This window comes from Vulpes vulpes, chromosome 4 (genome assembly GCF_048418805.1).
Source record: "Vulpes vulpes isolate BD-2025 chromosome 4, VulVul3, whole genome shotgun sequence".
NCBI lineage: Eukaryota > Metazoa > Chordata > Mammalia > Carnivora > Canidae > Vulpes > Vulpes vulpes.
In genome coordinates this window covers 78932855-78949219 of record NC_132783.1, presented here as the reverse complement: position 1 = coordinate 78949219, position 16365 = coordinate 78932855, and the positions used below count along the sequence as shown (strand labels likewise).

At 33.4% G+C, this 16365-nt stretch overlaps 1 protein-coding gene across 6 annotated transcripts in view; it reads left to right on the top strand.

Annotated features, from left to right (window-relative positions):
* The window catches only part of HERC4 (HECT and RLD domain containing E3 ubiquitin protein ligase 4), a 158127-nt gene that overhangs the window by 19297 nt on the left and 122465 nt on the right, over positions 1 to 16365 (top strand). For 4 of the 6 annotated variants that reach the window (XR_012001097.1, XR_012001096.1, XM_026003496.2 and 1 more), the window contains exon 3: positions 9732 to 9891. Coding sequence is in view for 4 of the 6 variants with exons in the window: in XM_026003496.2 (XP_025859281.1) it covers positions 9732 to 9891 (160 nt within the window). In the remaining 2 variants the exon portion in view is untranslated. Of the gene's footprint in view, positions 1 to 9731; positions 9892 to 10620; positions 10663 to 16365 lie in introns of all 6 variants that reach the window. The other 2 variants (XM_072756145.1, XM_072756144.1) reach the window with 1 other exon arrangement.

The window sequence follows — 16365 nt, the reverse complement described above, 5'->3', positions numbered from 1 at the left end:
TCATTTAATATATTTCTAGTTTTTCATGTTAGTAGACTTCCTTTTTTTTTTTTTTTAAAGACTTCAAGAATGAGCACATGTGTGGGGGTGTGGCAGAGAGAGAGGGAGAGAATCTCTAGAAGACTCCATGCTGAGTATGGAGCCAGTTGGGCTCTATCCTACAACCCTGAGACCATGACCTGAGCTGAAATCAAGAGTTGGACACCCAATCAACTGAGCCACCCAGGCGCCACAGTAGACATTTTTTTTTTTTTAAATGAAAGCATCAATTCCTTTTATCTGGGTATTCCATAATTTATTTACCTACCTGTTACTGAAAATCAGATTATTTCCTGTTGTTTTTTCCTAGTAAATGTGATTCAATAAACATTAGTTTACAATAAATTCCTAAAAGGAACATTTCTTGGTTATAAGACATGCATGTTAAGAACTAAATAGGAGCACAGTGTTTGAGCGTCTACCTTTGGCTCAGGTCATGATTCCAGGGTCTTGGGATCAAGTCCTGCATCAGGCTGTCTGCCGGAAGCCTGCTTCTCCCTCTGCCTACGTCTCTGCCTCTCTCTCTGTGTCTCTTCATGAATAAATACATAAAATTTAAAAAAACTTTTTCTTCCATTTATTTTAATCTTTTGGCATGGTAATAATGTAATTATGAACTAGAAATTTCTAAATTTTAAGATCAAGTTTATCTGTGATGAATTATTCAAAGTAAGTTATTTCTTTCTATGGTTTGCCTTTATTTACTGATTTTTTTTTTTAAGATTTTATTTATTTATTCATGAGAGACACCGAGAGATAGAGAGGCAGAGACATAGGCAGAGGGAGAAGCAGGCTCCCCACTGGGAGCCCGATGTGAGACTCCGATCCTGGGACTCCAAGATCATGCCCTGAACCGAAGGCAGATGCCCAACTGCTGAGCTACCCAGGCGTTCCTATGGTTTGCCTTTAAAACAGAGATGGTAATACATGGCCAACTTGACAAAAATGATTTGAAAATATTTATTCTAGTGTCTTCATTTGCTAGGGTTGCCATAGCAAAGTATTGCAAACTAGGTAGCTTAAATAACAAATGCATTATCTGATCTACTTGCTAGAAATCCAAAATCAAGGTGATAGCAGAGTTTATTTCTTCTAAAGTTTATAAGGGAAGGATCTACTCCAGGCTCTTTCCTAGCTTCTGGTGGTTTGCTGTCAATCTTAAGCATTCCTTCACATGGTGTGACTATGACCATATTTCCTCTTTTGAGGATTAGAGGTCTACCCTACTCCCATATGACTTCATCCTAACTAAATATATCCTCAGTGACCCTGTTTCCAAGTAAGGTCACATTCTAAGCAAGGTACTGGGGATTAGTACTTAAACATAAGCATTTTGGGAGAACACAAATCATACTCTTAACAACAAGATTTTGAGATCTCTTGGTGAAAGAGGCTGGAGAGTAACATAATGTACATATTTTCCTTCAAATTAGCTGTTTTAGAATTTTGAATAAGAAGCTGCTTTTAAGAGCTGGTAGTTGTGAATATGTTACTAATGATGTTTCTGTAGTATGTATTACCTTTAGATCCAAAAGGCAATGCATTCTTTACTCTTAGTATTTTTTGTTTACAAGATTTTCAGAGCATATTATTAATTATATGTTTTTAGAAAACATTTATTTGAGAACAAGCGTGCACATGTGAGTCGGGGGAGAGGCAGAGGGAGGGAATCCTCAAGCAGACTCCCCGTTTGAATGTGGAGTGCGCCTGCAGGGCTTAATCTTGCAAATCCATGAGATCATGACCTAAGCTGAAACTCGAGTCAGATGCTTAACTGACTGAGCCACCCAGGTGCCCCCTGATGATTATATCTTAGTATCAGGTTTAAACCCTGGTTAGCAAAAGACTACTAATAGACTATCTTGTGTATTTTGTGATTGATTGTCTAAGAAGAGGTATATATGTGTACTGTTATTAAATCGACCTGACTAGGTTGTAGTCAGTTAATACTAATGGGCATTTTCTGGTCATTCCTGGACATGCACATATGCAAAGCTGCAAAATAGTTGAGTCTCCTGATGTGCACGTTCCCAGCCAAGGTTCTACAAAACAGTGCTCTGCTTTATTGTTTCAGCTCTCATTCTGTAAACAAGTACACTTTTTACAGTATATTTAGTATCACAGATTTTGCATTTTTGTACTTTTGGTGATTTCACTGTTTAAAATGCCCTCTGAGGGTAGTACTGAAGTGCTATCTGGTGTTCTAGCACAAGAACGCTGTAATGTTCCCTACTAGATAATACATTGAGGCATGAGTTATAGTGTTGTTGGCTGTGAATTCAATGTTAGTGAATCAACAATATATATATTAATCATAAGATGTCTTTAAGCAGAAACACACATTAAACAAGGTTATGTGTTGATCAGTTCATGAAAATACAATCAGAGGCTTGCAGAAGCCTAACCCTGTATTTTCCCTGGGAGCAGTGTTTCAGTATTTGCTAAATAAGCATTTGTGGTGGCTTTATAAACATAACTATTGCCAGTAATGAGAATTGATTGTATTCTCAAGTAGACTAAAACAAACAGACTAAAATTGTAAGTGGAACAATGATGGAGTTTCCTAGAAGGATGGTGCTATGAAATAAATAATCAATATTTAACATCCGTTTTCTTCATATATTGTGCAGAGTTTTGTTCTAGCGTCTAAGAAAATATAAAAGAAGTCTGGAGTCACTGTCTTTGTAGCTTTTATTTCTCTTTGTAGCTTTCATTAAGTACAAATGCTAAATTGAGAATGCAAAATTTTTCATTTCTGTCCATAATGACACAAAATTGATAGAGGAAGAAATTTCACAATTACTAGACAAATTGCAGGGTGAAGGTAAATATCATCACTGTATGATTATAATGAAATTGGTCATATAAATGAACTCAAACAGTGAGTCTGGAGATAATATTCTGCGTAAATTTTCACAAAATCAAGAATTGACGAATGTATTTCTTAGTCCTAAAGGAAATAGGATGTTTTTATCCTGTTATTTAATGGGAAGGATTTTATCATGTAACATTTTCCAGCAAGAATCTGGATCTATCCTGTATTGTTAGAAGGATGTGCAGCAGTATTCTTTTACAATACGTGTGCAACAAAATTTATTTGATGCAGTTTATGAACAAATAACTGAAGTCAGATATACATTCAGAGGTAATTAGGAGGAAATAGATGATGTAGAAAAACTGTTAGTAGGTTGAACATTTTAATTGGTTTTTAGAAGTCTAAAAGTGACTATTTGCATGTATGGAGTAAAGATTATGGCCTTTTCCTCTTTACTAAAATAATGCAGCATTAGTTTTCAAAAATACAGCATTTTAACGATGTAAGTATAAGAACAACCAGAAGTAATGACCTTAGACCTATTAGAGATATATTTAGAATATATCTGTTTTCAATATTTACAAGATTGATATGTGACATGTTTCTAGTTCATTATCTTTTCTGTTTTTGCTCCTGTCTCTGAATAATGTATTTTTTTCTTTCTCAAGGTAATCCCCCACAACTTATATTTTGTTTGCCTTTTTTGTGCCTTCCCAAGCTAATTGTTCTGGTGAACCATAAATACTGATACGAACAGTGTTACTTTTCTCAAACTTTTTATTGCACATGTGAAGCATAAAAAAGATGGAATGAATAACAGAGTGACTAACAGTTAACATTTACACGTACTTAATCTGTGTGTGTGTGTGTGTGTGTGTGTGTATATATATAAAGATTTTATTTACTTATTTATTCACAAGAGACTCAGAGAGAGGTAGAGACATAGGCAGAGGGAGGAGAAGCAGGCTCCATGCAGGGAGCCCGATGCAGGACTCGATCCCTGAATTCCAGAATCACACCCTGAGCCAAAAGCAGACGCTCAACCACTGAGCCCCCCAGGCGTCCCTGTTTATATATTTTTTTAAAGGGATAACTTATTTTCTGAACTAGGATTGACTAACGATGATGTGGCATTATTAAAACTTTAGCATCAGGTTTAGCATCATACATTCATAGTTCCAACATCATCTTGTAGCCTCTCTTTATCAAAGGAATCAACTGTTTAATGGGCTTGCTTGGCAAGTTTTTCCTTTGCTTTCAGTTCTTTACCTTATGTATTCATACTTATCCTAGTTGAAGTGAATTTAATTCCTGCTTACTCCTCCCTTTTCTGTGTTAACTTGGCCTTGAAAGGCAAATGTAGCTTGGTGATTAACACTTAATAGCATAGTACTTGGTACATAGTAAATAATAAATGTTAGCTGTTGGATTTGATATGAATTTTGTTTTCTTTCTCACACATGGCATCATTGAGTTGGGCTTCTAGTGAATTTTTTTGTTTTGCTGGGTTCTTTTATTCCTCCTTCATTGCTTATCATTGACTCTGTTTTCAGGCCATCTTGTTTTCAGCATTCAGTCATTTAATTTGATTAGATGTGAAATGTCTCAGTATACCACTGTTTCGTACGTTTGAATGTTGTTCTCAGACAACAAACATACCAAACTTATAACTTCCCTGTACAAATTTTTTAAATTACTTAGTTTTTCTCAATGACTCATCAAAATGAATTGCCTCAACCCAACCCCCGCCCTCTTAGAAAGTCAGATCAGTGGTATACTGAGACACTTCAGGTCTAATCAAATTAGATATAATAATTGTGTTGTTATGTTTAATAATGTATTTCTGAAGTAGCTATCTATTCTCAAAATAGGTATCTCAGTAAGTTGATGGGACTAAAATTCTGAAAAAACCAAGATTATTTGTCTTAAGTTTTTAGTATGTAGAAAATAATTTTTTTAAAGATTTATTTATTTATTTATGAGAGAGTGAGAGAAAAACAGGCAGAGGGAGAAGCAGGCTCCATGCAGGGAGCCTGACGTGGGACTCAATCCCGGGTCTCCAGGATCACGCCCTGGGCGGAAGGCGGCGCTAAATTGCTGGGCCATCGGGGCTGCCCAGAAAATAATTAAATAAAGAGTTCAGATCAGTTTTAAAAAGAAAACACTGGTTTTTAATATATGACTTTAACTATTTTCTCTACTGATGTATTAAGTTTTATTTTTTTGTTTGAAATAGACAATATATTCACATGATTCAAAAATCAAGGTAATATAAATAGACATTGGGAAGTTTTGCTCTTAGATTTGAATACTGTATTTCCCCCTCCTCCTGCATCACCTAAAATATGCTTAATAGGGTTTTTTGTGTCTTTTCAAAGTTTCTTTATGTAGATATAAGCAAGTATGAATATACTTATTCTTACCTCTTAAATCATACAGTATTGCACATCTTGATTTTTTTTCTTTTTGCTAATATACCGCTGAGATCTTTCTATATCTACATATTGATATGTAGAGTTTCCTCATTATTATTTTGTATAATATTCCAATCTGTAGATGGAATCCTTTATTGATGGCTATTTGGAATACTTCCAGTCTTTTTTAATTTTTATACAGTGGTGCAAGTATGTATAAATACACAGGTTCACACATAACAGACATAAACACACGCACGTATTTCTGCTCTACCTTTCTAGGTTCTCTAGCTAGGCTCTGTCTAGACAAAAGACAAGATTAACAAGAGAAAAAACAAATTTATTAATGTGCTGAGCTTACACATGGGAGCATTCCGTGATGAGTAACTCAGGTGATAGAACATGGGCTTATATAGCATCTTAAAAGAACAGTAAATTTTTAGAGAAGTAACAAAAAGGACTGAGTTTCTAAGGTGGCAAATGGGAAGGTTAAATATGTGGGGAAACTAATGGAAGATAAGAGCTATTTAGGAAAGTTGCATAGGTTTTTCTGGTGCCATCTCTGAGCTGACGGAGTTTAGAGTTGTCTCTGGTGATTGACTTCTGTCTTTCTTGATAGAGAGGGAAAGAGTGGGCATCTTTACATTATTTATGTCATCCTTTTAGGCAAATAGGGAGAGGGCAGAGAGCTTTACTTGTATCTATTTCTTCTTAAAATGTCTTTGAGTTCAAAATAATCCTATGCCTAAATGGCATATTCTACCGTAAGATAATTCCGTGGAAATGGAATTGGTGGGTCCAGAAGGTAAATGCATGTTTTGTTAGGTATTGCCACATTTCTCTCCATAAAGGTTAGGTATTGCCACATATCTCTCCATAAAGGTTGTTCTGTTTTACACCTCTATTATCATATACTGATAATAGGTGAGTGCTTTTTTTCCTCCAACAGATGATCAAACTTCGGGATTTTTGTGAAAAGTAGTACCTTGGTGTGTGAGTTTTGTTATAGTCATAAACTTTTTAAATTAATAAACTATTTTTTAGAGTGGTTTTAGGTTCACAGCAAAACTGAGCAGAAAGCACAATTCCTATATACTTCATCCCCACACATGCACAATCTTTCCCATTATCCACATCTTATACCACAGTGGCACATTTACCGCCATAAACGAACCTACAGTGACATCATCTGAAGTTCGTAGTTTCATTAGGGTTCACTCTGTGTGTTGTGCAATCTATGGGTTTTGACAAATGCATAATGATATATATTATTGTACAGAATAGTAATGGTATCATACAGAATAGTTTTATTTACTACCTTAAAAACACTCTGCTCTAGGATGCCTGGGTGGCTCAGCTGTTGGGCGCCTGCCTTTGGCTCAGGTCTTGGGATCTTGGGATCCGGATCACTCCCTGCAAGAAGCCTGTTTCTCCCTCTGCCTATGGCTCTGCCTCTATCTCTCAGTCTGTGTCTCTCATGAATAAATAAGTAAGTCTTAAAAAAAAAAAAAAAAAACTCTGCTTGGCCTGTTCATCCCTCTCTTCCCCCAACCTCCAGCAACCACTAAACTTTTTACTGTCTTCAAATTTTTGACTTTTCCAGAATTTATGTATTTGGAATCATACAGAATTGTAGCCTTTTCAGATTGGCTTCTTTTTACTTAGGAATATGCACTTAAGTGTCTTCCATGTCTTCTTATGGTTTGATAGCTTATTCCATTTTATTTCAATAATATTCTATCATCTGGATGTACAACGCTTTATTTACTATTTAAGACATTTTGGTTGTTTCCATGTTTTAGCAATTATGGATAAAGATGCTGTAAACATCTATTGCGTAGGTTTTTGTGTTGGCATGTTTTCAGCTCCTTTGGGGAATATCAAGGAGTGTGATTGCTGGGTCATATGATAAGAATATGTTTAGTTTTGTAAGCAACTACCAAATTGTCTTCGAAAGTGGCTGTATCATTTTGCATATCCTCTAGCAGCAAATGAGAGTTTCTGTTGCTCTCTATCCTTTCCAGCAATCTGGGCCATTTAATAAGATGTATAGTGGTATCTCATTTTAATTTGCAATTCCCTGATGACATATAATGTAGAACATCCTTTCATTGGCTTACTTGCCATCTGTGTATCTTACTTGGTGAGGTGTGTCTGTCCAGTTCTTTTGCCTGTTTTTTAATGGGCTATTTATTTTCTTGCTGTTGAGTTGTAAGAATTTTTTATATATTTTGGGTAGTTTTTTATTAGATCCATCTTTTGCAAATATTTTTTCCCATTCTGTGGCTTTTCTTCTTATTCTCTTGAAAAATGTAAACTTTGCCTAAAGGATAACCTATATGGAAAAGTACAAAATTCTAAGTGTATGGTTTTATACATTTTCTAAGTGAACATATTATTGGCTTCTAAATGTAGTTTGGATTTACGTTTCTCTCCTCAATGAAGTTGAACATCTTTTCATATGATTAAGGGCAGTTTCTGTTTCTTTTTCTGTGAACTGTATATCAGTTAACATCTTTTGTCCACTTTTCATTAAATTACTGGTCTTTTTTTTTTTTTCCAACTAAGTCTTTAAAAATTGAGATTATTTCTTTGAGGTATGAGTAACATTTTTTCCATTTTTCTTATTTGTCTTTAAACTTTGTTTTTAATTAGTTTTGTTATAAGAATTTTCTCAAATGGCTGCATGGAATCTCTTCCTCGTTCCTCAGCTCAGGATTTGGTGTTAAGTGTTACTGGCTTCCAGAATTCTTCCTAGTATCTTTTAAGGTTTTAATAAGTATCTCATATTCCCATGGTGCTTTTTGTGTATATCTTTATCTTAGCATTTAATCACAATCCTTATCTCACTTGTTTTTCTGTAAACTGTAAACTCATTCAGGGCTAGAAATGTTTTATTCTCATTGTGTTTCCGTAAAGATTATCGTTTCTTTGCTTTTTTTGAATTTTTGTGTCTTTGACTTTATAGCTGTTGCTATCTAAAGTACTCTTCATTTGCTATGGTACCATCCAGTCTTTACTCATTTGTCTTGTCATCTTGTCATTTTCTGCTCTTTACTGTCTTGGAGAGATGTTGACTTATTTCTGGGGCCTCTGTGAAAGAGAACAGGCCTGCCTTCTTTATAATTAAGATTTATGGTGATGTTTTGGTGTAAACAAATAATGTCCTACTTTTTCTTGATTTTTTTGGGGGGGCTCAGTGTGTTACATTTTGTTCTTCTTGTTTGCTTGTTTTCTTTGTTCCTACAATATAATTTCATAAAAACATACACAAAATATATATAAATAGCAAAAGATAAGTATAATGAACTTCTACATATTGTTCACCATCTTCACAAGTTACTAACTCATAGTACCTTAAGGTAAGTACTTTAAGTAGTACCATTAGAGCATTAGAGTTGTACAGATTCTTAGAGGCTAATAGGGCTAACATCCTACCCCAAAATGCAAGGGTAGTAATCTAGATAGAATTTGAAATTCTCTAGACATGGGGATTTAAACTTTTTCGATGCAATTGGTTTCTTTATTGAATATCTGCATTTGTACATGAGCTAAAGTGTGTTTCAGAAGAAAACTCTGATTCAGTTGAACAACTCTTCAGCTTTCAGTTTATTGAAGACAGAAATTATAGCTTTTTTAGTAAGCTGAAATTAAAGGGCTTATTATAAATGATTATCTTAAACCATGTAATAGTAGTAGTAAAAAAACTGACAGACCTTACACATCTTAAGGAGACTAAAGAATCAGTTGCACTTTGTTTACTGGTTTGTCAGTGGCTACTGACAGTCTTAGGAAGGAACGATATTCTAAATTATTTTCTGGTTTAAAACTTGAACACATTTTAGCCACATATGGGATTTTTATATCTTTGATGTTAAAATGGCAGTCCATAAACTGAAACCTGTTTGTTATGGTACATTGCTTTGAAAAGTTCTCTCTTCAGCATATCTAGTAGATGCGCTATTTATGAGATTTGTAAAGAATTTGCTTTTCTATCAGAAATTGCCAGTTCAGATTATTTAATTAATTTCAGAATCACTCCATAGTAGTATATGTCAATTATGATTTCATTATTAAATAATTTGGCCCAGGATGTTTAAATGATTCTTTTTTCAGCTGGACTCTTCTGTTATTGGTAATGGCTTTAAATGAAGAGTACTTTGAGAGAAATTTTATAAACTTTTCACTTCTTCTCCAAAATGTTCCAACTTATTGTCCAAAACTTAATGTCCAAACTTAGTATTTTGAGTTGCTTATGCCCCAGAATATATATCTGTATTTACCACAATGAGAATTTTATATGGCACATACTTGTTAAGTTTTTTAAAGTAACTAGTGTTACACTTAGTCTGTAGTTTGTATTTTATCATTTTCTTAAGCTTTTTTGTACAAGATGAAGACTGTTTTATTGTCATTAGTAGTTCAAAACTAAAATGTAATGTCTCTCTTCTTGATTTCTGTAGAGCAGGTTGTTGCCCTGGATGCCCAAAATATCGTAGCTGTTTCATGTGGAGAAGCTCATACATTAGCTCTAAATGACAAAGGCCAGGTGTATGCATGGGGTCTCGATTCTGATGGACAGCTTGGCCTGCTAGGATCAGAGGAATGTATCAGAGTACCCAGGTAACAAAGGTGACCAAAAGAGGTCTTTAACAATCTTTTATAATAAATTTGTTACTTAATTATTCTTACTATGGTATTTAAGAGTTGATACCTAATTATTTCTCCCTTTTGAATTCTTAAGGAAGTTTTCTAGGTAGATTCTTACCTTTAATTTGAGCTGAGTGCTTTTTTTTATGTACTACATATTTTCCCCAAAAATTATTTGTAAAGAAAAGGGATGGGGAATATGTACTTTATTATAAATATTTTCCTACTAAAATTTTAAAGTGGTTTAGGCTAATTTAAACTAATTCTAGAATCGTGACTACCCCAGCTATTGAAAGATTTATTAAATATTGGTTGCTTACATCTTTCTCTATCTTGTTTTTTTTATTGTTTTTATTGAATATAGAAACCCCACATACTTAGTATAAAAATAATTCAGTCAGTTTCCACATTTTTACAAAGTGTAGTGGCCATGATTTAATTTGTTAAGCACTAATTCATCATAGAATTATTTCAGAATTAAAAAATAAACACCTCATTAGTGTTGTAGTCTTAGAGATTTACATAGGGCATGGCCATTGTTTTAATATTAAAAATTATAAGAGCATGAACATATTTAGGTAAAAATATATTTAAAGAAAAGTAGCCAATTTATTTTAAATACAGAAATAATACATTAATCACACTTTGTTTTTTAAATTATTCAAATTCTTGCTTCCTTAAACTCTTGTTCTTTCTTTCTAGTAATAGTTATAGGGACAAAAGAGAACTCTCCAGAGAAACAAGGTATTAAACTAATTTTAGATGTAAATCTAGGTAGAGTTATTTTTACACACATTTAGAAATTTTGTTTTTAACTTATCATTGGTAATGTTTGTCTGGTTTAAGAAATAGGATGTAACTTACTAGGATAAGAAAATGGAACACCAGGACAAATAATCTAATTCAGAACAGAAACTATTATTAGAAATGAGTTTTTTTAACTAGGAAGGCTAGCTGGTTCCTTTAGTAAGCATATGACCTTTCCTCATGTATGTTTATTGAGAACTTAAAAGCATTCATTTAGAGTGTTTGTTTTAATTTATTAAAAGTTTTTTTTGGTCTTTAGTTTCATGTTTTATCTTTCTTCTAGTAAAAACTGTCTGTTGAGACTTGTGGATACATTATATTCACATGTTTCCTTGATTGACCTTGTAACTAAATTCCACAGAACTCTACAAACAAATTTTTTTCCCTTTATTTCTTCTGTTACAAAAATTAAATAACAAACACAACTCCCATTTTGCTTTCAATGTCTTATAATGATGGTGCTCTTGGGAGAAAACTTTTTTTTCCCTTAAGCTAAGTAAATTGAATTTTTTTTAGTCATTTCAATTTTGATTTGTTTCAGAAAATGATAATTTGCAACCAAATGGCTTTTGGCTAGATAATAATACAAAGCATTCATAGAAACATAGTGACCTTACATTTATCGTATCCTCTACTGCTTGTATTTCCTCCCACAAATAATTGTTGTGGAGTGGGATTTTTAATTTAAGATTCTTAAAATTTTTGTATTTTCTGTGATTAAAAAAGGGCTTATGTATGAGATTTTCTAAATCAGCATTCTCAAAACCATGATTTATGTCAAAACTTTCTAATTTCTTTTGTATTTACTTTACTGGTCCCTTAAAATCATAATTACATTTTTGTTGCTCTTCTAGTATTGGGGATTTCAATTTCAGTCAGTAATCTATAGATGCTTAGTAAATGGAAAGAAAGTAATTATAAGGAGAAAATTTTATTATATGACAGTTTACTTGAACAGTGTCCTATAATAAATTATGTGTTTGTGACTTTACTATTTCATGAACCTGGATGGGGACCCAAAAGAAATCTTATTTGAGTCATTTGGTTTAAGTTTATGTTTTTGTATTTGCTAAATACATGTGTTAACTTTTAAGCTTTATGGTAAGGCCTTTCTCCTGTTCAGCGTACTCATTTTTCAATGGACTGATACGATTTGTGATGATTATATAGTTTTTACTGATATTTTCATGTGTTAAAGGGCAGTTTAGTATTTCAGTATATTTTGTTTTGGGAAAATCATGCGTAGAGACTGAGTTTGTCTTTGCCAGCCATCTATTTAACACGTTTTCTGCAGGAATTTCACAAGCCAGTAGCATATGGAATAAATAACATACTCCAAACTGATGATAGATAAATCATACTCTGGTTTCAAGCAGGAGGAGATTATAAATTTAGGTGAGGTACATACCTTTGTATGACTTGATACTAAGGAGGGATGGCTTAGCCAACTGAGAGCTGATAATCCTCCTGCCAGCACAAAAGAAAGAGGCCAGCACAAAAGAAAAAGTCTCCTGTTCTAGAGCATGTTGCCAGGGAAGGCTACACCTAGCAATGTTGATGGGTGAGAGGATCTTTTTCACAGATTGCTGTTTGGTCTTACCCACTGAGGTTTTAAAAGTTTCCTTTACTGTGGCTGGCACTAATTGCCGTGTCTTCAGAAAGCTATTTAGGTCAGCAAAGAGTGGCCTTGGTAAGACCTAAGAGTCTGGGATAGTCCTCACAAACTCTCAGTATTTTAGTCTAAAGGTCCTCTATAGCTAGAGATTTTCTTCATGTATTTTTGTTGGTAAGCCTTCAGTGGAGCCCCACTGAGTTCATCCAGAACAGATGATATTATGATATCCTGATACAACTTACTTCATCTTTATATCAAAAAAACTTAAGAACAATTTTTTTTGAAAATCATATCAGATCAATATACGACATAGAAATATATTTTTATGAAACACTGCCGGTGATTTTTTTCTTTTATTTTTTCTTTTAAATTGTAGTACCAAATCACTGTTAGATTCAAGCCTTTATCTATATGCTTAGAGTTGTCAGCCAGCTTTGTAAATATTGCATTTGTTTTGAATAAAACATGTATAGAAGACAGGAGGAAGCTCAACTATCTGTAAATTTTTTTTAAATTAGTGTTTATAATTTTAGTAAAAGTGGTCAGAAAAGTGAGGATTCATGTTAGGCTGTACTTTCTTGAGAACAAAGTCCATTTTTATGCCATGGAGAAGAGTATTTAAATTCAGCAACAACAAAAAATAAATAAAAATAAATAAATTCAGCAACACTTTAAAATGAAAGAAGAATGTAAAATTAATAATAGATTATATTTGAAACTGTTGCTACTTTGATAATCTTTACTTCTAATTTTATCTGGTTTTGAAAGAACTACTTGGGGAAAGACAAATTATTCAATACTAATGCTGGTCTCTGTAGATCTGCATTTCTTTCTTTCTTTTTTCTTTTTCTTTCAGAACTTTATTTAAATTCAGGTTCGTTCACATATAGTGTAGCGTTAGTTTTGGGGATAGAATTTAGTGATTCATCAGTTGGATGTAACACCCAGTGCTCAGTATATCAAGTGCCTTCCTTAATGCCTGTCACCCAATTATTCCTCCCCCCACCTGGCTCTCCTCCAAATCCTCAACTTGTTCACTATATTTTAAGAGTTTCTTTTGTAGACCTGCATTTCTGCCTAGTTATTTTCTTTTTAGGTGGAATATATGTTATGCCTTTATAAAAAAAAAATTAAGCCTAATTATACTATGTTTTAGTTTGATGTCAGTGGAAATACATACTTTTCCATGCAAACTTTGGAAAACCAGTTGTTGGCAATAAAGTTGTAACATTTTTTTGAAGTCCTATTTCTTGGACATATGCAATAAAAAAACATCACAGAGTGGTATAACATGATCCTTGTGAGAACAGCTATTTCTGGATTGTAGAAACTAATATGTTTGACTTGTCAGCTTGGTCAAAAGGAAAATTTATTTTCTTGATTTCACTCAACTCTGAACATATAACAATTTTAGATTAAAAAGAAAAAGTATTTCTTAATGGTAGAGACTAGATTGTTAGTGTAAATTTTTCAAAATTCAAAGAGGAATTGGTGCTAAGATTTCTCAAATCAGTAAGGAAGTTGTGGCTTCAGTAGGAAGTAGAAAATTGTTAATGTTTTATTGGTAAAAATATATTTTAAAAATCACTTTATTGAGGTATAATTGACATAAAAAAGCTGTACTTAATGTAAACACCTTGTTGAATTTGAAATTGGTAACATAGTTAATGTTTTAGCTCTGAAATTTTAAATTATATAATCAAAAATTTTCACTGGTCTTTGTTAACAGTTGTTGGAATTTTAACTTCACAAACAACTGGAAGCACCTGGTTTCTGCCTCTAATGCCCCTGTACATTAAATTGGAAAGTATAACAGTTTAGTATATTTTGGCAGACTTTCCAAGAGAGGGGAGTACAAAATCTTATTTCCAGGTTTATTAACTGTTCTACAAATTTTAGACATCTTTCAAAATTCAGTAAAGAAATGATTCAGTTCTTTACAGTGAATCATTTAGTGATGTAATGGCCATTTAAAGTGTTTGATATACTCTAAACTTCAGGGAGTTATTTCTTATTTATAAGCAGTTAGAAAATGTTGAACCTAGATGTCTGAATTATGATTTTTTTTCTTCATAGTTCTGATGAATTAGGAATCTTCATGTAGTGTGTGTGTGTGTGTGTGTGTGTGTGTGTGTGTGTGTGTGTATAAGTATGTATTTTTATTTACAAAACTTATTCTGGCTTATTTAACTACATTTGAATCATTAAAAAAAATTTGAAAACAATTAAACATTTACATAAGCCTTTTTATACTTACGGAGAATTACTTTTGATGAGTTTTTAAAAATTCATTAAGAATTTTCTAATTTGGGGATGCCTGAGTGGCTCAGCAGTTTGGCACCTGCCCTCGGCCCAGGACATGATCCTGGAGACCCGTGATCGAGTCCGACGTCAGGCTCACTGCATGGAGCCTGCTTCTCTCTCTCTCTGCCTCTCTCTCTGTGTATCTCATGAATGAATGAATAAAATCTTAAAAAAAAAAAAAGAATTTTCTAATTTATCTCTTTAGGAAAAATGGGACATGGAGAACTAACATGGTAGCTTTTTACCATTCAGTATTTTTCTTTTTTTTCATTCCTGTAAGCTAAAAAGAAGGGAAGAAAAACATATCCTCCTTCAGCTCCCCAAATCTTTAGTATATTAATTTACATGGAGATGAAAGTTAATTTTTTTCTTAATGGTAATACCATAGAAGAATATTTCCTTGTCACTGTAGCAGACATGGCTAAAGAAATTAGCTTTTATTTTTTTATTTTTTAAGATTTTATTTATTCATGAGAGACAGAGAGAGAGGCAGAGACACAGGTGGAAGGACAAGCAGGCTCCGTGCAGGGAACCTGATGTGGGACTTGATCCTGGGTCTCCAGGATCAGGCCCTGGGCTGAAGGCGGTGCTAAACCACTGAACCACCTGGGCTGCCCAGAAATTAGCATTTATGCTGTATTCCAGGCCTTAGGATAATTTTAGAACTGTAAAAGTCACTGAGTATAAATTGCTATGCAAATTTAGAAGTTTTAGGGACAGACTTTCTGAACAGTTTAATACTAAAGCTTCGAAGACTTTATAAACTCATCCTTTAACAGTGTATTCATTACATATTTTTTGCCAGGCAATGTGGTAAGTCCTGGGGAGTCTATGGGTGTAAGACACATAGTCTGCTTCTATAGAGCTTATTACTTAGAAGAGTACACTAGTAATAATTAAATGAATAAATACACTAGTAATTAACAGTGATAAACGCTGTGAAGGAAAAAGCATAAGGTGCTATGAGAGTATAGTATTTGAAATGTTTTACTTGGACTTGATACCTGAAACAAGTTTTTAAAAATGATCAATATAGTTTAAAAATATATAATATAGTTCATTGGTCAGTATATCATGTGCCTAATATGCATAAACAGTAACAGTAAATGTTCAGTAACTTTAGCACAGTTGTACATATCCATGTACTTTTTTATTCCTGTTTTTGCATTGGTAGTATTTGATTTTGCTAATTGCAAAAAAGTGGCATTTTGCTACATTTAAAAAATCTGAAGATGCATTGGATCCTGCTAACTTGTTGGATTCTGCTAAATTATAGCAGTGCAACTCTCAGGTTTTGTAGTTAAGAACATAAATCCACTAAATAAAAATATTTTTAATACAACAATATGGAATTAGAGTAACTCTCCTTTCTCCTACTCAAAATTTGATTTGCTGAAGCTGCCTCCCGAAAATCATGGGTATCGACACTCTGGTCAGAACTTGCTCCGGACTCTCATATGGCAGAATCAGGTCAGGTGGCAGTATCAGGTAAAGGGAAATAAGAAACATGTTTCCTCCCCCCTTTTTATCTTGAAAACATTCATTCAGGAAAAACAGAATGACCAGGAGAAGGGGAACTACATAAGAAACACTTGGCATGGCATGATTGATGCACAAAGTTACTTGATTTTCATAGTGCTTTAATAATGAGCCTTTAGAATTATATTAAGGAAAAATCAGAAAGGGGGGGAAGAAATTATAAAAATATAAGGAAAAAATGC